Source organism: Hyperolius riggenbachi, chromosome 10, assembly GCF_040937935.1.
Source record: "Hyperolius riggenbachi isolate aHypRig1 chromosome 10, aHypRig1.pri, whole genome shotgun sequence".
Lineage (NCBI taxonomy): Eukaryota > Metazoa > Chordata > Amphibia > Anura > Hyperoliidae > Hyperolius > Hyperolius riggenbachi.
In genome coordinates, this window is record NC_090655.1 from 199415239 (window position 1) to 199437024 (window position 21786).

Consider the following 21786-nt stretch of genomic DNA (forward strand, 5'->3'; position numbering starts at 1 on the left):
CAGACAGATGTTTTCCCACAGACCCTCCAGGCAAGCTCTGCATTATGCTGTGTATATTTACCAGCTTGCCTGCCCTCTAACTGCACTTTTATCTGCTAGCTTAGTGTTTGACATTGCCTTACAACAACAAACCTGAAAGCACCAGGCACTGGACAAGCCCTAAATCACTGAATGAAAGGCGGCCTGGGGGGCAGTCCATGCCTGGCTGCTACACTAAGTCTCTCTAAATCCACGTAGTTACCAGTAGCAGAGAGAGAGAGAGAGAGGAACTGAATTCATCAGTGAAGAGTCAGGACTCAGGAGCTGATGCTGTACTCCGATGGATCCCTGACTGAGTGAGCTGGAACTGAGTGAGCTGGGACGAGTGCCTTCTCTCACTGACTCATTCATTACTGTGGTTCTTTGAATCATTGAGCTGAAGGAACTGAATGAATCAGCTATCAGTGGAGTCAGGCTCTGCTTTTAGCTGGTGTTGTAATCTGACCCCTGAGTGAGCTGAGAGGCATTTCTTCTCTCACTATTCAGTGCAACAGCGCTCTTCCCTCCTCCTGCCGCCCTAGGCAAAAATTTATAGCTGCCTGGTGGCTGAGACGGCTGTGCATGGGATGCCTATCCAGAGACTTCCCTCAACATAGGTATCTAACTTTTTGTCCCTGTGCCAGGTCAGGTTCACTGACAAACAGATGAAAGATAACCATAATTTTCCAGACTTAACTCACAAGCCGTTCTAATACACCAATCTTTCCTCAGTTTTACAAAACTACAGTGAATCCGGTGATGAGATAAATAATTTTATTATTAGATGGCGATGGCATTAACATTTCAAGGTAAAATGTGTGGGACTTCTAAATTCATGGTGACCTTGTAAAAAATAAGGAAGGACAGTCGTCTTGAGAATAATACAGCAATGTATCTAGCGACCATAATGAAACCTAACATCCCTCCTGTAGATGATTGAGCACCATAATTGCTTAAAGAGGAACTCCAGTGAAAATAATGTAATAAAAAAAGTGCTTCATTTTTACAATAATTATGTATAAAATATTTAGCCAGTGTTTGCCTATTGTAAAATATTTTAAATCCCTGATTTATATCCTGACAATTATCACATGGTGACATTTTTACTGCTCGCAAGTGATGTAGCTGCTGCTTGCTCTTTTGGCAGTTGGAAACAGCTGTAAACAGCTATTTCCCACAATGCAACAAGTTTCACAGACAGGAAACTGCCAGAAGTACCTCAGTACTCAGAGCTTCTTGTGGGAGGAGGTTTCACCACAATATCAGCCATGCAGTGCCCCCTGATGGTCTGTTTGTGAAAAGGCATAGATTTCTCATGTAAAAGGGGGTATCGGCTACTGATTGGGATAAAGTTCAATTCTTGGTCTGAGTTTCTCTTTAACCACTTAACGACCGCCCACTGCACAGGGGCGGCCGGAAAGTGGATCCCGCAAGGACCAGCTCATGCCCAGAGGCGGCGGTCCTTGTAGGGGTATGGGCGGAGCGATCGCGTCATCCGTGACGCGATCCTCCGCCGGGGATCGGTAGCCGGACATTTAGTCTCCGCTCGCCGGCCACTTAGCAGCGCCGGCGAGTGGAGGAATATGCAGAATCCGCCAATCAAATGCGTATAAGGCACTTTGTTAGGTAAACAAAGTGCCTTATACATGCTTCCTCCTCGCCTCGTGGTCTCATTGTTCCAGAGACCACCAGCGAGGAGGAAGCACTTGTGAGTAACACAGCACACAGCTTTTTTTTGCCCACAGCCCCCCTGATCTCCCACCCCAGCCTTCATACCCCCCCCCCTGATCAACCCAGCAGACCCTTGCCCAGCACCCTTGCACCCCTCTAACCCCCCCCCCCCCCACCTATCACTAACTAGCAACAGTATCCCCTGCATTAGGTCCCTAACTGCCTCCTAATCACCCCTGATCCCCCCCCCCCTACCTTTAGATCACCCCCACACCCCATCCCAGACTACCCCCCTGTATACTGTATACATCTGTATACAGCTACCTTACCCCCTGATCCCCCTCTGATCACCTGTCTATCACCTGTCCATCACCCCTCAGCAACCCCACCCATCAGAGCAGACCCTAACTGCCCCGCGGGGGAAACCGATCACCTGCCCAGACCCTCGATTGCCCTCATACCCCCCTCCTGATTACATCCCCTGCGCATTGTTTACATCTGTCCTCCCCAGCAATCACTAACTGATCTGCGATCAGTAACCCCCTGTGTCTGCCTTTCATCAGATCAGGACTCAGTCTGCCCCGTGCGGGCTCCTGATCAACCCCCCACCCCCTCAAATCGCCCTCAGACCCCACCCCCCCTAAATCACCGTCCGAGTGCATTGTATTTGACTGTGCTGTGATTGTATTCAATTGTGCTGCGATTGTATTTGATTGTCCCGTGATCTGCTTCGATAGTCCTGTGATTGTTTGATTGCCTCTGAGACCCCACTTCCCAACAACCCCCACCCTACCACCACCCCCACCCCCCATCACCTTCCGAGTGCATCAGATTTGCTTGTGCTGTGATTGGATTCGATTGTGCTGTAATTGTATTTGATTGTCCCGTGATTGGCTTCGATTGTCCCGTGATTGTTTGATTGCCTCTGAGACCCCACTTCCCGCCACACCCAACCCCACCCTCCCCCCCACCACACCCAACCCCACCCTCCCCCCCACCACCTCCAACCACCACCTTCCGAGTGCATCAGATTTGCTTGTGCTGTGATTGGATTCAATTGTGCTGTAATTGTATTTGATTGTCCCGTGATCGGCTTTGATTGTCCCGTGATTGTTTGATTGCCTCTGAGACCCCACTTCCCGCCACACCCAACCCCACCCTCCCCCCCACCACCTCCAACCACCACCTTCCGAGTGCATCAGATTTGCTTGTGCTGTGATTGGATTCGATTGTGCTGTAATTGTATTTGATTGTCCCGTGATTGTTTGATTGCCTCTGAGACCCCACTTCCCACCAACCCCAATACCTCTCAAATACTCCCTTTTGCTAGGTAGGTGCTCTTTTTTTCTGGGTAGTCTCGGAGGAAAACCCCATAAATTTAGCAATCCACAATGGCAAGAAGGGGGATTTCCGATGAGGAGGTATACAGGTACATGGACCAGTCGGATGAGAGCTTTTGGGAAGACTCATCCGGGTCCGAATTTGAACCTGTGGAAAGCAGTGGTTCTCTGACCGAAAGTGATGACGAGGCTTTGGTCCCGGCTAGAGCCAGGCGTACCAGACCCCATGTCGTTAGACCGCAGGTGGCGCAGGATCCGCCTCAAGGGCAGCAGGGTGGTGCTAGCGCTGATGAGAGTTTTCTTGGTGAGGCAGGCACCAGCAGCGCAGCATCTCCTGGACTTAGTACCAGCACTTCCGTAGACCCTGGTGAAGTGGTGAGCGCCAGCATGGAAGTTGAAACTGGTACGGTGGCACGTGCAGTAGTACCCCCGTCGAAGCCACCAAGAAGAAGACGGGCCCGTAGTACCCATAGACTCCCAGAGGTGCTGGCACATCCAGATTGGCAATCCCCTGATTCCGCCGCACCCGTAGTGCCCCCTTTCACCGCTCAGTCTGGAGTCCAGGTGGCGACAGCTCATCTAGGAACGGCCCTAGACTTTTTGCAGCTGTTCATCACCCAGGTTCTCTTGGACTTAATTGTGGTTGAGACCAACCGTAAAGCCACACAATTCATCACCGAGCACCCGGAGAGCAGCTATGCCCAGCCTTTCCGGTGGAAACCAGTCCAAGTTTCCGACATTAAAATCTTTTTGGCCCTTGTCCTTCACTTGGGACTAATGAAACAGAATGTATTGCGGTCGTATTGGTCTACGAACCCAGTACATCCTGTTCCCTTGTACCCTGCTGCCATGTCCAGGACACGATTTGAGTCCATCCTGCACTTCCTGCACTTCAACGACGACAAAACCTGCCATGAAAAGGGCCACCCTGCTTATGACCGGCTCCACAAAATTCGGCCCCTCATAGACCACCTGTCATCAACATTTGCAGATGCTTATATCCCTGAGGAGTAGTCTGGAAACCAAATGCCGCAAAATGACCCTTGAAATCCTAAAGGTACTCATTGGACTTTGGGCCCCTTAGCGCAGTTAGGGTGTAAAAAAGTGCCACACATGTGGTATCGCCGTACTCGGTAGAAGTAGTACAATGTGTTTTGGGGTGTATTTTTACACATACCCATGTTGGGTGGGAGAAATATCTCTGTAAATGGACAATTGTGTGTAAAAAAATCAAAATATTGTCATTTACAGAGGTATTTCTCCCACCCAGCATGGGTATGTGTAAAAATACCCCCCAAAACACATTATACTATTTCTCCCGAGTATGGTGATACCACATGTGTGGCACTTTTTTGCACCCTAACTGTGCTAAGGGGCCCAGAGTCCAATGAGTACCTTTAGGATTTCACAGGTCATTTTGCGGCATTTGATTTCCAGACTACTCCTCACGGTTTAGGGCTCCTAAAATGCCAGGGCAGTATAGGAACCCCACAAATGACCCCATTTTACAAAGAAGACACCCCAAGGTATTCTGTTAGGAGTATGGTGAGTTCATAGAAGAAGTGACACTTTGTGAAAAAAAAACCAATATAAATCAATTTCCGCTAACTTGTGACAAAAAATAAAATCTTCTATGAACTCACCATACTCCTAACGGAATACCTTGGGGTGTCTTCTTTCTAAAATGGGGTCGTTTGTGGGGTTCCTATACTGCCCTGGCATTTTAGGGGCCCTAAACCGTGAGGAGTAGTCTTGAAACCAAATGTCGCAAAATGACCTGTGAAATCCTAAAGGTACTCATTGGACTTTGGGCCCCTTAGCACACTTAAGGTGCAAAAAAGTGCCACACATGTGGTATCGCCGTACTCAGGAGAAGTAGTATAATGTGTTTTGGGGTGTATTTTTACACATACCCATGCTGAGTGGGAGAAAGATCTCTGTAAATGGACAATTGCGTGTAAAAAAAAATTAAAAAATTGTCATTTACAGAGATATTTCTCCCACCCAGCATGGGTATGTGTAAAAATACACCCCAAAACACATTGTACTACTTCTCCCGAGTTTGGTGATACCACATGTGTGGCACTTTTTTTCAGCCTAACTGCGCTAAGGGGTCCAAAGTCCAATGAGCACCTTTAGGCTTTACAGGGGTGCTTACAATTTAGCACCCCCCAAAATGCCAGGACAGTAAACACACCCCACAAATGACCCCATTTTGGAAAGTAGACACTTCAAGGTATTCAGAGAGGGGCATGGTGAGTCCGTTGCAGAATTAATTTTTTTTGTCGCAAGTTAGAAGAAATGGAAACTGTTTTTTTTTTTTTTGTCACAAAGTGTCATTTTCTGCTAACTTGTGACAAAAAATAATATCTTCTATGAACTCACTATGCCTCTCAGTGAATACTTTGGGATGTCTTCTTTCCAAAATGGGGTCATTTGGGGGGTATTTATACTATCCTGGAATTTTAGCCCCTCATGAAACATGACAGGGGGTCAGAAAAGTCAGAGATGCTTTAAAATGGGAAAATTCACTTTTTGCACCATAGTTTGTAAACGCTATAACTTTTACCCAAACCAATAAATATAGGCTGAATGGGTTTTTTTTAATTAAAAACATGTTTGCCCACATTTTTCGTGCTGCATGTATACAGAAATTTTACTTTATTTGAAAAATGTCAGCACAGAAAGTTAAAAAAATCATTTTTTTGACAAAATTCATGTCTTTTTTGATGAATATAATAAAAAGTAAAAATCGCAGCAGCAATCAAATAGCACCAAAAGAAAGCTTTATTAGTGACAAAAAAAGGAGCCAAAATTCATTTAGGTGGTAGGTTGTATGAGCGAGCAATAAATCGTGAAAGCTGCAGTGGTCTGAATGGAAAAAAAGTGCCTGGTCCTTAAGGGGGGGTAAAGCGCACGGTCCTCAAGTGGTTAAGGAGCATGGTTAACATGTTAATGCCAGTCCTGGAGCATTGGCAACCTCAAGACAAGAATCAAGATAGTACCCACTACCAAGTTCAACAGAATGAGAAGGGCTGTTATGGATAATAATAGGCCCTACATAGAACTGTGGTAACCTGAGGTAAACTATAAGGGAGCTATTTGTTTTTCCCTCTGTGAGGTAACTTGGATTCTGATTGGGTGATAGATTACTGCATAGAGGTGGTGTTTTGTCCTAGGCACTGATTGGTCGCTACAGGTGTGTAGAGAAGTCAGCCAGGTGTTGCTGGGGCTAAACATTGTTGCAACAACCAATGGCAGCTAAGTGGTGTGTATTTAAGAAGGGTCCGTAGACAGGTTAGCTGCCTTTGTTCCTGAGCGGTCTGGGCGAGCTCCCCTCCCGCCACTGACAGAAGAAAATAGACTTCGTCGTGGTCAAATCTTTATTGGTGAAACGTCACGTTTGAAGACGTGGATGAGGATTGCCGTTGGGGTCCTGCTGGAGTTATTTCAGTTTAAGTTGGTCCGGACCGTAATGGTGGATCATAGAATGAGTGGTTTTTATGTTCATTTTAATAAAGTTATCTTTTATTGATTTTATTTGGACCTCAACTAGTTAACAAAGTTTATCCAATAAAGATGGTCACGGCCTTTAACCTCCAGCCTGGGGTGTCAATGTGTTTTTATTTATGTTATGTTTATTAGATTAATTAGCAATATCTTATATATCCTAGCAAGTGTTGCCTACAGTTCCAGTGCTATGAAACATAGAGAGGTAGGTTACCGACCTCAAAAATACTGAAGAGATAAAAACCAACGCCTAATGGAACACCTATTATGAAAGATAGTAAGATGTTTACAAAACTTGGTGGTCGCCAAAACAAACACAGTACAGGCACTTGTGAAGAATTGCCCTGTCCCCACTCAGGTCTGCCAGATGTCTTCCAGATGTTGGTGTCTCACTAAGAAAAAAAAAGATGAATTGGGCTAGGGGGACCCATGGAATCAGTGCACCCACCTCTCTGAGATATAAGACATACAAAAGAACAGGATAGGAGGCGTCCACAAAAGGTTAAAATATTTAAAACATATATAAATGTTGGCTGGTTGAGTTTTGATGTTGAAGCCCAAAGTTCAAATCTTGGCTGCAACCAGTATCTAAACAGCAAGGAGTCCTTGAGCAAGACTTCCTGATGCTTCAAATGCCTCTCAGGGGAGCTTACAGAGAGAGTGCGTTATGTGGCTGCAGCTCTCCATAGCAACCCATGCACTTCAGTCTCACAGGAGGAAAGGGCCTTACAAATGGTAAGCTGTAACCTATCTCCTGATAAAAGGTCAAATACCACTTGGAGCAGCAATGACATTTTGGAGGTATTTTTCCTGCTCTCTCAGGTCACTACTACACTAGTACTGTATTTAGTCCCCAAATGGCATGAGCATCTAATCGTCATCATCTCCAATTATATATTCCTTTCTAGGATGTCAATACCTTCTGCACAAGCTGGAGTAGCCTCATTCAGAATGCAGCTGGTAAATGACAATATAATCCCCAAATACAAATGTATAAACCAGTGTTTCTCAAACCTGTCCTTGTGACTCCCCAACGGTGCATGTTTTGCAGGCAGCCTCACCTATGCACAGGTGGGGTAATTAGTGTCTCAGCTACATGGAATCCACCTAGCCGAGACACTAATTACCCCACCTGTGCACCGTTGGGCCAGACTGGATTTATACTTTTCGTGCTCCTAGGCTAAATATGTTGTGGCTCCCCTTTCTTGTGCTGTAGCGCCCCCCATTCCATGTGCAGCTGCCTCTCCCATGTGTATCATCCATGTACTGCAGCACCTTTATTTATAGAACAGCTCCCTTGAGCATCATTTTCCCTTTTTCATAAGTTGATCCTAATTTTCAGCCTCCTCTTTCATATGTACTGTAATAACCCCTCTTTCATGTCCAGGTAGCCCCTTGGGCTGCAGCCGCCCAAGACTAGGGCCTTTGTGGCATTTCCAAAAATCTGACCCTGCCATTGGGGAGTCACAAGGACAGGTTTGAGAAACACTGGTATAGACAATGAAACATGGCCAACGCTCTCCCCTTTCAGTGCTAAAGTCCCTATTTCCAATCCTAACCTGGGAACTATCTGCATGGATTTGAATGTTGTCCTCTTGTTTCCATGGGTATCCTCTGGGTGCTCTAGTTTCCACTCACAACCCAAACCTCCCAATTAGCTCCCTTAAACATTTAAAAGCAGATTATAAAAGTAAAAACAGAGTACTAACGCCCACCCCCACTTTCATACACATCAAAAAGGGTTAGCAATACTTTTAGGCTAGGTTCACAGTGGTCAGTTGCATAATGCGTTATAATGAGTGTGAACTGCAATGGAGACTGGACATAGACTCTAATACAAAGCCTGAATGCAGCGAGTTAGAATAACGTGATCAGTGTGAACAGCCCCATAGAATTGTATGGGCAGTAAATAGACATGCAGAATTGTATGGGCAGTAAATAGACATGCAGAATTATTCTGCAGAGCAACTGAGCACTGTGAACAGGGCCTTATTGTAAACCTATAACTTATAATTAACACTTTGAAACTGTACAATTTGTAAAAAAAATAATAATAATATCATGAACTACATGTACAATGGTGTAAATTTCACAATATTCAGTGCAGTAAAGAACTCCAAGGCTGAGCCATTTTGACCATATGACTGTTATAATGAGCTGTTCTGAGTGTTGGAAACATTCGCAGTGGCACATTTCCACTTGCAGTAAATTATCTATACAAGTAGTTGCCCAGCATGCATTCACATGGCATGCTGTAGTAATATAACCATTTTGAGATAGAACAGGCAGAGTTTTCACAGACAGAAGATGATCACTGCCTAATTTGCCTGGATTGGAGATTTTCTGCTGTTCAGTCACCTAGAGACCAGTACTGGATGTCCAGGGCCAACTTCAGGCAGCTTTGGGAAAGCTAACAGGATGTTTGCCAGCTGTTTTTTTTTAACTAAAAACAAATTTAAAACGTTGGCAGCTTTGCTGATCTTGAAGCCATGTAACTGGCAACTGCTGACATGAAACATAAGATATTGGCTGATAAAATCACTTGAGTGCAGAAAGTTGTACACTGCTCCTTGCTGCTATCCCCCAGGGCTAGGGGGTGAACTTTGCCCCACAGTGAGAAGCACACCACTTCCACCCCTGGCCAGCCTAGATTCCAGCCTGGCTGCTAACTACTGGCTCACTGCAGAGGCGTGTACTGACAGGGAACCTATGGGAGATCCCAGCACAAAGTCACCACCCAGATCCCATAGGTGACAGGATTCATATATACTGTGATGTGGCCATCTCTTCCCTGCCACTCACAGGATTCTGCTTGCCAATCCCACACACACCAGTAAGTACACCTATTAAATATCCCCTGCATACATGAGAAACTTCTTATGCTTTTTGTAGTTAGACTGAGAATACACTTTTTATTATTAAGTGATTTCTTCTTAAATCTGAACTGCTATTAGGAAATGTTTTGTAGAAATGCAAGTGCAAGGATCTCTGCAGCAATGCTCTATTATTAGCATAGCGTTGTATTTGTGTGGTAGATTGTAAGCTCCGTGGGAGAGTGACTACAGTAATAGGATGGGGAACTTTAAATTTGCCTAAACTCAGAGCTACAGAAGGCTGGAGCAATGCTCTGCATACCAGCACATGCTAGGAAGAAATGCTCTGCAGCATCTTGCTTGTCTGGTGGCTTATATATAAGCCCAGGTGTAGCTGGTGCAGTCCTAGGTGCTGATCTTTGGAAAACTGGAGCAATATGCAGCCCCACGTGTGTTGGAGTACAGTGATGCCCCGCAAGCTGCTGCGCGTCTCCCTACCGTTCTATCTGTCCGGTGTCTTGCATGAGAGATGCTGCAGCTGTAGGATGAAATAGTAGAGACAGCATTGCTTTGCATCGTATTGTGAGCTGAAAGCGAAGCATTGCCTAGCAGCTCTTCTGGATGAGAGAGGAATATTCTTCACTCCCATGGGAGGTGAGGAGGAGGCTCCACTACTGGTCACTACTAGTTCTGCAGATACAATGACTATACTGTTTTGGTCTAACTTTTCACTGGTCCTATGTGCAGAGGCGTGCTACCGGCGATGCAATGCTCTGCAGAGGCCTGAGAGTGAGGAGGGGGGGCAGGAGTGACGTCAGATCTGCTGCTCAGAAGATAGTCACAGCTTTATAACTTGATCTAATAAGCTCTGGTTACTTTTTATGGGAGTTGCCTCTAATGTCATGTGCAGTTCCTGTTGTGCAACGTTGGAATGGGCGTTTATCTGCTGTTGGTGTTTATCTATGTGCCAGTGCTTTGCCAAAGTCTACAAGAGAACACATGTTGCTGCATCACATTCCGGATCTGCTGTTTCTAATGTTAATCTGCAACTTCACACTGCAAGAGCTATTTAAGCGCTTGTGATTTGAAAAGCTCGTTCTCACTTGAAGCTGCAAAACTTTTGCGCGGGTGATTTTACCGCAATTAGTGTGGTAAAATCACTGTACACTCTCGCGATTCCTGAGCTATCACGATCAGCACTTGTTAAAGCACTGTATCGGGATAGCTTCAGAATCACGGAAAAATGCTGCAAGCAACGCGTTTTGCGATTGCCGCTAATCGCGAAACACCCACGAACGGCGGCAATCACAGTAGTGAGATCACTGCCATATAGTTAATGTTGCGCTAGCACTTTAACTAAACTAAAGCACTTTAAAAAGCGCTAGCGGTTCAGCGATTAGCGATAAACTGTCGCTAATCGACTAAGGCTTGGTTCACATTAGAGTTAAAACACGGTCCGTTCACGGATCGGAAGGGACCGGATTGGAACGGATGCGAATAGATCCAATGTTAACCTATGGATCCGCTCACATCTGTCCATTCAAACGGATCCGTACCGCATGATCTGCTAAATGGACTGCAAGTTTCCTACTGCACCAGTTTTTCCGGACCACTGAGCCCAGCTGAATGGAAACGAAAGCTGAAGCCTTGCATTGGGGGCAATGAGAAAATTGACCGTTTTAAATAAAAAAATACACTGGGGGGGGGGGGGGGGTCTGGGGTATTTGAGATGTGGGAAAACAGAACGGAAACAGCAAAACGGAAACGGAGTGAAAACGGATCCAATCAGATACGTTTTCATGGATCTGTTTGTCACTCTAGCGCAAGTGTGAACCGGGCCTTAGTGAAAACGGGCCTTTGATTCTGCTCCAGTAAGAACACATACATAGGATTACATTGGCAAGAGTTTTTCAAATCACAAGCGCTTGGAAAAGGGCTTGCAGTGTGAACCAACTGACACTTCAGTTGTTGGCTGATGGTGCAGAATTAAACAGAATAAAGTAATAGCTTCTCTGATTTTCTACCTCTATCTTTTCCATATACTGCATTAGGCAACTAGAGTAGGTTTGACCTAAAACAAAATCAGCTTACATTCTACAAAACATGCTCCACAATCACAAATGCATGGTCCCACCAGGCCACAGGAACCCCAAATCACAAATGCATGGTCCCAGCAGGCCACAGGAACCCCAAATCACAAATACATGGTCCCAGCAGGCCACAGGAACCCCAAATCACACATGCATGGTCCCAGCAGGCCACAGGAACCCCAAATCACAAATGCATGGTACCAGCAGGCCACAGGAACCCCAAATCACAAATGCATGGTACCAGCAGGCCACAGGAACCCCAAATCACAAATGCACAATCCAAGCAGACTAAATGAACCCCAAACAACAAATACATGACCCCAGCAGACCACAGGACTCATAAATGCATGGTCCCAGCAGACTACAGGAACTCCAAATCACAAATGCACAATCCCAGCAGACCACAGGAACTCCAAATCACAAATACATGACCCCAGCAGACAAATGGAACCCCAAAATCCCTACTGCATGATCCCAGCAGGCCACAGGAACCTAAATCACAAATGCATGATCCCAGCAGACAAATGGAACCCCAAATTGCAAATACATGATCCCAGCAGGCCACAGAAACCACACATCTCAAATACATGGTCCCAGCAAACCAAAGGATCCCCAAATTACAAATGCATGGTCCCAGCAAACCTCAGATCACAAATACATGATCCTAGCAGTCCCCAGGAACCCCCAAACCCAAATGAATGATCCCAGTAGGCCACAGAAACACCAAATCACAAATGAATGATCCCAGCAGGCCACATGAACCACAAATCACAAATGCATGGTCCCAGCAGTCCATAGGAACCGCAAATCCCAAATGCATGGTCCCAGCAGGCCACAGGAACCCCAAATCACAAATGCATGGTCCCAGCAGGCCACAGGAACCCCAAATCACAAATACATGGTCCCAGCAGGCCACAGGAACCCCAAATCACACATGCATGGTCCCAGCAGGCCACAGGAACCCCAAATCACAAATGCATGGTACCAGCAGGCCACAGGAACCCCAAATCACAAATGCATGGTACCAGCAGGCCACAGGAACCCCAAATCACAAATGCACAATCCAAGCAGACTAAATGAACCCCAAACAACAAATACATGACCCCAGCAGACCACAGGACTCATAAATGCATGGTCCCAGCAGACTACAGGAACTCCAAATCACAAATGCACAATCCCAGCAGACCACAGGAACTCCAAATCACAAATACATGACCCCAGCAGACAAATGGAACCCCAAAATCCCTACTGCATGATCCCAGCAGGCCACAGGAACCTAAATCACAAATGCATGATCCCAGCAGACAAATGGAACCCCAAATTGCAAATACATGATCCCAGCAGGCCACAGAAACCACACATCTCAAATACATGGTCCCAGCAAACCAAAGGATCCCCAAATTACAAATGCATGGTCCCAGCAAACCTCAGATCACAAATACATGATCCTAGCAGTCCCCAGGAACCCCAAAACCCAAATGAATGATCCCAGTAGGCCACAGAAACACCAAATCACAAATGAATGATCCCAGCAGGCCACAGGAACCACAAATTAAAAATGCATGATCTCTGCAGACAACTGGAACCCCAAATCACAAATGCACAGTCCCAGTAGACTACATGAACCCTAAGTTACAAATGCATGATCCCACCAGGCCACAGGAATCCCAAATAACAAATGCATGGTCCCAGCAGACCACAGGAATCACAGATGCATGATCCCAGCAGACCACAGGAACCCCAAATAACAAATGCATGATCCCAGCAGACCACAGGAACCCCAAATAACAAATGCATGATCCCAGCAGACCACAGGAACCCCAAATAACAAATGCATGATCCCAGCAGACCACAGGAACCCCAAATATCAAATGCATGATCCCAGCAGACCACAGGAACCCCAAATAACAAATGCATGATCCCAGCAGACCACATGAACCCTAAGTTACAAATGCATGATCCCAGCAGACCACACAAATCCCAAATAACAAATGCATGATACTGTCAGACAACAGGAACCTCAAAACCATGGTCCCACAGGAACTCAAAATCACAAATGCATGATCCCAGTGGGCCACAGGAACCCAAAATCACAAATGCATGATCCTATCTGACTACAGGAACCTCAAACCACAGATGCATGATCTTAGCAGGCTACAGGATCCCCAAAGTTAGAGGAAAATAAGTTCAGAGAAAGCTGTTTAGACTCCACCTGCACTCCACCTGCAACCAAAACAAATACCTATTTGGTTGCATTGGGAAACACTCGTTTTATGACTTATGGTTTATTTATGAGACATTTTAAATGCTATTTACATTAGCTAGAACAGCCAGCAAGCCCTGAGGCGGTGTACTTGGAGTGTGAAGTTGCCTCACCCGCCTGAAACCTGTCTGTTCAGCAAGAAATAAATCTATGATAGGTTTGCCTCTTGTAGTTCCTTCTGAAGACCTTCAACATTCCCAGAATGCGTTTAAAGAGTCTGATGTATGGAAAGTATGGATAGTAGGCATGTCTTAAGACATAACAACAAAAGTTGTTTCGGTAATACCTTTAGGCTGGTTTCACAGCGGGACGTTACAGGCGCACGTTAGAGCAGCCTGTAACGCAGCCCACCGCACAGTAATGAAAAATCAATGGGGCTGTTCACAGTGCCCACGTTGCGTTACATTGTAACGCTGCGTCACAAGACAACGTACTGCATGCAGTACTTTAGACGCGGCTGAGCCGCGTTAGACTGCTTGCACATGCTCAGTAATCTTGTGGAGGAGCGGAGAGCGGCCAGGCACATGGCTAATTAATATGCACTGCACGTTGTGACGTGCAGTGTTTACTTCCTGGAGCGGCCGCTCTGTGCGGCGATTGGCCGGCGGGACCACGTGATGCCGCATGCGCACAAGAGTGCGCATCACGGCATCACTAACGCCAGAGTGAGCTGCACAACGCGGCTCACTCTGACGTCCAGATCCAGCACCACCAGGCGTTCCTTTAGGGGGACGTTATGCGACCTTAACGCCCCCTCTAACGCAACGTCCTGGTGTGAAATTAGCCTTAATGACTTAAAGGAGACTACACACCACACAATAAAATTATCCAATTTTATGGCAATTCGATACACTTGATCGGTTGTCCCAAAAAATCGAAAGCTTTGTTTTCATTCGTTTGAGAAATCCGATCGAATTTCCCATTTTTATTCGATAAAAGTAGATTTTTTATGAACATTAAATGGTGTAGGGCAGACTGTCAAATACTTGATGTATAGACCTAAGCAAATTTTTCTGAGTTTTCAATCATCTTTTTCATAATTTGGGAAACATTGAACACACGGGTGTGGTACATTGGTCAGGTTTGTGAAATGTTACAATCAGTCAGAAAAATTGATTGCAATTCTTGAATTGAAAAGATATTTAAAAAAAATTGTATGGTGTGGCCCCATTAACTGTACAAGATTTCCTTGTAAACTTTTGATTCTTCAAAATTCTTCTTCAGACATGATACAGAACTGGATCAGAACTGTATGTCAACAATCACTTTGCACTTTCATTTCTACAATTTAGGTTTTGAATATCAAACTTAAAAACATATTGATTGTTATAGGCTATAAGAATTGTCTTCACTTTCTTAACCTCCTTAGCGGTAACCCCGTGTGTGACACGGGGTAAGCCGCCGGAGGGTGCCGCTCAGGCCCTGCTGGGCCGATTTACTTAATTTTTTTTTTGCTGGACGCAGCTAGCACTTTGCTAGCTGCGCCAGCACCCCGATCGCCGCCGCCGCGCGCCCGATCGCCGCTATCCGGTGCGGCGCGCGCCCCCCCCCAGACCCCGAGCGCTGCCTGGCCAATCAGTGCCAGGCAGCGCCGAGGGGTGGATCGGGTCTCCCAATGACGTCCCGACGTCTTTGAACGGGATTTCCTGATCGCCTATCGCCGGAGGCGATCGGCGGGGCTGGGGGGATGCCGCTGAGCAGCGGCTATCATGTAGCGAGCCCTCGGCTCGCTACATGATTTAAAAAAATAATAATTAAAAAAAAACTGCTGCGCTGCCCCCAGGCGGTATTTTTCATACCGCCAAGGGGGTTAAAGAGGCACTGTAGTGACATATACAGTGGTTTACAAAAGTATTTGGCCCCCTTGAAGTTTTCCACATTTTGTCATATTGCTGCCACAAACATGAATCAATTTTATTGGAATTCCATGTGAAAGACCAATATAAAGTGGTGTACACGTGAGAAGTGGAACGCAAATCATACATGATTCCAAACATTTTTTACAAATAAATAACTGCAAAGTGGGGTGTGCGTAATTATTGAGCCCCCTGAGTCAAAACTTTGTAGAATCACCTTTTGCTGCAATTACAGCTGCCAGTCTTTTAGGGTATGTCTCTACCAGCTTTAAACATCTAGAGACTGAAACCCTTAAGGTGCGTACACACGCCCGACTGGAGGCAACGACGGGTCCGTCGTTACCTCCCGCTGGGTGGGCGTGCCAACGACAGTCCGGCGTGTGTACGCACTGTCGGCGGACTGATAGGGCTGCTTCTGAGCGATCCGCCCGGCGGATCGCTCAGAAGCAGCCGTATCAGTCCGCCGACAGTGCGTACACACGCCGGACTGTCGTTGGCACACCCACCCAGCGGGGCGTAACGACGGACCCGTCGTTGCCTCCAATCCGGCGTGTGTACGCACCTTTAGCCTAATCTTCTTTGTAAAACAGCTCCAGCTCAGTCAGATTAGATAGACAACATTTTTGATCAGCAGCTTTCAGACCTTGCCACAGATTCTCGATTGGATTTAGGTCCTGACTTTGACTGGGCCATTCTAAAACATGGATATGTTTTGTTTTAAACCATTCAATTGTTGCCCTGGCTTTATGTTTAGGGTCGTTGTCCTGCTGGAAGGTGAACCTCCGCCCCAGTCTCAAGTCTTTTGCAGACTCCAAGAGGTTTTCTTCCAAGATTGCCCTGTATTTGGCTCCATCCATCTTCCCATGAACTCTGACTCGCGTCCCTGTCCCTGCTGAAGAGAAGCATCCCCAGAGCATGATGCTGCCACCACCATATTTGACAGTGAGGATGGTGTGTTCAGAATGATGTGCAGTGTTAGTTTTCCGCCACACATAGCGTTTTGCATTTTGGCCAAAAAGTTCAATTTTGGTCTCTACTGACCAGAGCACCTTCTTCCACATGTTTGCTGTGTCCCCCACATGGCTTGTGGCAAACTGCAAATGGGACTTCTTATGCTTTTCTGTTAACAATGGCTTTCTTCTTGCCACTTTTCCATAAAGGCCAACTTTGTGCAGTGCATGACTAATAGTTGTCCTATGGACAGATTCTCCCACCTGAGCTGTAGATCTCTGCAGCTCGTCCAGAGTCACCATGGGCCTCTTGACTGCATTTCTGATCAGCTTCTTTTTACATTCTATTTATCTTAAGCAGTATAGGTAGTGCTGAAACGCCGCATTCCCGCGGCAGAATAAGGGCTTTATACCACCCAAATCCTGGGGCAAATATCCACGACTTTCAAAGTCGTGGATTTTGCTGCCCAGGGAGGCAGAGCTTAGCACTGTAGCTCTGCCTCTAATGAAGTCAGTCTCCTTGCGGATCTCCGCCTCTTCCCGCCCCTCTCTGTGCAGGAAGACTGGGGGTTGCGGGGAGAGGTGGCGATCAGCGGTGATTGACAACAGTAGAGGCAGAGCTACAGCGCTTTCAGGAAGTGCTTCCTGCATTTTGCCTCGGGGATTTGGGGGGTAATAAAACCTCGTTCTGCAGCGGGAATGCAGCATTTCAGCTCTACCTATACTGCTTAAGACAATTAGGGCCGGTCCACATGGACGGCAGCCGGCTTCCCATGGCTGCAAGCCACTTCGTCCTGTGACGATTCGCTTCGGGGGAGGGCGTGGCGGCGGTACACCGATCATTGGCTTCCCATTGCGATTGGCGGTTTTCGTCCCCACAAGGAGACATAAAGTCGGGGCGGTGAATCGACCCTAGAACCGCATGCTTCTTGGGTCGCCTTAAACGACACGGTAAATCGGGATCGGAACGCCGCGTTTGCGTAATCGATGTAATTGTGCAATGCTAAATACTCCCATTCACTTGAATGGGAACGTTTAGCCGACAAGTCGTGGATGCTAGTGGTAATTGCTGCCAAGCATCAGCAAAACGTCCATGTGAACCAGCCCTTAGAAGATAAAAAGAAGATTTTATTTTGGCTTCAGACTCTCTTTAAAACTTCACCTTTTGCTTCAGAATTTTTTCTGGCATCAGTGACTAGGGGTGTGGTTGGGGTGTGATTAGGGGTGTGGCTGGGGTGTCTTAAATTATCCCTCTTTCTTATCTCAAAAAGTTGGGAGGTATACTAATTAGCTCTTCATCAGTGTAATTTATTTGCTAACTGAAGCTTGTTTTTCCCCTGCATTGACTAGGTCATCAACAATGGCTCACCAGTTCCCAGCACTCAGCACCGAACAGAAGAAAGAACTATCTGACATCGCTCAGCGTATTGTTAAAGATGGCAGGGGGATACTGGCAGCAGATGAATCTGTGGGTAAGAACTAGATCACTATTCCTCCTGGACAATTGTCATGGTACTGTGCTGTGTATGCGTCTACTCCTGATGGGTAGGAATCAGAGGAAACCGGGTTTTAGGCTAGCCATAGAGAGCTTCATTATGAGTCCCTATCTCTTAAAGAGAATCTGTACTCTAAAATTCTTACAATAAAAAGCATACCATTCTATTCATTATGTTCTCCTGGGCCCCTCTGTGCTGTTTCTGCCACTCCCTGCTGCAATCCTGGCTTGTAATTGCCATTTTTATCCAGTGTTTACAAACAAAAGACATAGCAAGCAATAAGCTGAGAGCTCTTACAAGTGTGAGTCATACAGAGTGTGCAGGGGGCCTGGAGAGGGTGTGTATAGCTTCTAGCCAATCACAAGCAGCACAGCACATTCCAGCTTGACTGCCTCAGCCCGACAGAGCCGATATAGAGAAGATTAGATCATATAACCAGGGCTGTGGAGTCGGAGTCGTGGAGTCGGAGTCGTGGAGTCGGGCAATTTTGGGTGCCTGGAGTCGGAGTCGGAGTCGGGAAAAAATGCACCGACTCCGACTCCTAATGAATTTGTAACTGTAATTAAAATAGAAAATATGATAAAATGTTCTATTTCTCAGATAATAGTCATTAAAAATAATGTATATATACAGTAATAGCTGTGCTTAGTCCACAAAAATGAAATAAACCAATAAAAATTAGTTACTTGTGCTGCTTCAATAAAGCAGTCCCCGTATTGTTAAGGTCAGATATACATATCTGATTGTGACTGTATATATGATGAGTACACAGGAATCTCTTATATATACTAAATAACATCTATGCTGTAAGAATAAAGCCTGATGTGTAGCTGTGTCACTAATAGAGATGGTCAATGAGATGGAAATAATTCTGCACTGATGCTGATTTATGCAAATGTATGCACTGAAATCAAATAATTTGATATGTTATTAAAATTTGGTTTGGTGACTACAAATTAAAGGGTACCTGAGACGGATGAAAAGTAAAGTTTTATACATACCTGGGGCTTCCTCCAGCCCCCTTCAGGCTAATCAGTCCCTCACTGTCCTCCACCACCCGGATCTTCTGCTATGAGTCCTGGTAATTCAGCCAGTCAGCGCAGTCCGGCCGCATGCCACTCCCACAGCCAGGAACATTCTGCACCTGCGCAATAGTGCTGCACAGGTGTAGTATGCTCCTAGCGGTGGAGTGTGTTCATGCGCACTACGCCAGACTGGCTCAAGTACCTGGACTCATAGCAGAAGATCCAGGTGGTGGAGGAGGACAACGAGGGACTGATTATCCTGAAGGCGGCTGGAGGAAGCCCCAGGTATGTACAAAACTTTAATTTCATCTGTCTCAGGTTTACTTTGTTACACAGTAGTACTATACTCTACATATGCACTCCTCACAGAGCTGCAGGGAATCCACTGAGAATGCTGTGCACATTGAACACAGAGGTGTTGTCTGTTTACAATCTCCTCATTCCCCTGCAGAGTACCTGCACATCATTCTTACATGTACCCACACTTACATTGCCTAGGGCCTGATAGATGTTCTTTGTTCCGGTTTGTACCTTTTACAAGTACTATTACTAAGGACTAGTTTTAGTCTAAAGGGAATAAATATAGTAGTCTACATATCCTTCTCACTTCAGTTGTCTTGTAAAATTCCTAAGCGTTGGCAGTTATGAGACGAATTTCATGTTACATACTTTTAATCAACAAAATTGTAATATGCAAATTAGAGGAGTCGGAGTCGTGGAGTCGGAGTCGGAGTCGGTGGAATCCTAAACTGAGGAGTCGGAGTCGGAGTCGGTGGATTTTTGGACCGACTCCACAGCCCTGCATATAACAGAGATAATACAGCCACTGTGCAAATAGGAAAGGCTGCAGTTAGACAGAGCACATTAGAACAGCTATAGGAACTTATAGGATAGAAGAAATAAGGATGAAAATTTTGATACAGAGTCTCTTTAAGCCCCATCTACACGATACGATTCTTGTACGATTCGATTACGATTCTATTTATGATCCGATTAAATCAGACATGTCCGATCGGTCTTCAATTCGATTCAATTTGATTTGCCATTGTTTTGCAATGGCAAATGGAATTGAATCCCGATTGGACATGTCGGATTTAATCGGATCGTAAATAGAATCGTAATTGAATCGCACAAAGAATCGTATCGTGTAGATTGGGCTTTAGATCACTCCCCAGTCAGAATCTGGCTGGATTGTGATCAATTTCTTTCACACATAGCACATCGGTTCTAAATAGATTTCAGCAGTAAATATTCTGAAAAACATCTGATCTGGATGCTTGTTCAGTGTTCATGGCTAAAAGTGCTAGGTATACATGATGAGATTTTCTGGCAGATTTACTGTCAGATCGATTTTTTTTCCAACATGTCCCATCTGATTTCCAATCGATTTTCGATAATTTTCCAATTGATTTTAGATCGGAAATCAAATCGGACATGTTGGAAATAATCAATTTCTAATAGATAAGATGATGCAAAATCACTGTTATGTGACTATAGCAGGAACCAGTATCATTTCTATCTGGAAGGATGCTAAAGCTTCATACACATGCTAGATTGTTCTTGGCTGAGACAGCCTCTGCTGAGCATCTAGCATGTATATGGCTGCCCCCACCTTAGTATTAGAAAGTGACTGCCGGATCATCTCATCTGTGCTCAGGCAGATGTCATTGTTCTTCCCCTTGCCTGTTCCATAATACACTGCTTGTCGTGTTTCCTCCCTGCTCTGTAGCAACGGAACACGTAGCTAGTCTTTAAAGGACCACTGTAACAGGAGTGATATGAAGGCTGCCATATGTATTTCCTTTTAAACAATACTAGTTGCCTGGCACCCCTGCTGCTCTATTTGGCTGAGGTAGTGTCTGAATAACACCAGAAACAAGCATGCAGTTAATCTTGTCAGATATGACAATAATGTCAGAAATATCTGATCTGCTGCGTGTTTGTTCAGGGTCTATGGCTAAAAGTACTAGAGACAGAGGATCAGCAAGACAGCCAGGCAACTGGTATTGCATAAAAATAAACATGGCAGCCTCCATATCACTCTTACTTCAGGTGTCCTTTAAACATAGTCCACCCACAATAGTGGATGACAATAACTTCTTGCCTGTGACAGTCCTTGCTGGGCAGGCAGGGTCAGTCATTCCTAGTGAAGGCAACCATCAGCACACCAGCTCCTGCAATATAAAGTGATCAGGGATGGTTACAGGAAAAATTGGACCCTGGGCAAAAAAGGAATGTGGGGGCCCTTACATTTCATGCTGTATTGACAGTAAGCTTGTGACCTCTATAGTCTCTGACTTGTGGGGCTCCTAACGAGTTTCTGCCCTGGGCAACTGCCCAGTTTGACCCTATGGAAGCCCTGAAAGTGATCCTCAGTCCATCATTGAATGTTACAGTTCCTCCATAACCAACCACTCCAGTCACACTCTGCAAATATGTAATACTTGTGGCTGGTCTTTTGTTCTTGGAGAAATTTCTCCACTTCTTGGCTGATATAAACAAGAATCTAACTTACACTGCCCAGAACTAAAATTTAAGATAATTCCTGGCATTGGGCTTTAAAATGACAGGTGCTGTTTCAGCGAGTTCAGTAACCAGCGTAGATCCACCTTAACACTTCACCTTCTTTACCTTCTTAAAGGGAAGGTCCAAGCAAAATAAAAAAATGAGTTTCACTTACCTGGGGCTTCTACCAGCCCCATGCAGCCATCCTGTGCCCTCGTAGTCACTAACTGCTGCTCCAGTCCCCCGCTG

General features: G+C 45.7%; 1 protein-coding gene across 2 annotated transcripts in view; it reads left to right on the forward strand.

Moving 5' to 3' along the window:
* The first annotated feature begins 7186 nt into the window (after positions 1-7186).
* Positions 7187-21786, forward strand: part of LOC137534207 (fructose-bisphosphate aldolase B-like) — a 38771-nt gene continuing 24171 nt past the window's right edge. The window contains exons 1-2 of one of the 2 annotated variants that reach the window (XM_068255611.1): positions 7187-7274; positions 17862-17983. In XM_068255611.1, coding sequence (XP_068111712.1) covers positions 7207-7274; positions 17862-17983 — 190 coding nt within the window. In that variant the 5' untranslated portion in view covers positions 7187-7206. Of the gene's footprint in view, positions 7275-9269; positions 9373-17861; positions 17984-21786 lie in introns of those variants that run through there. The other variant, XM_068255612.1, reaches the window with a different exon arrangement.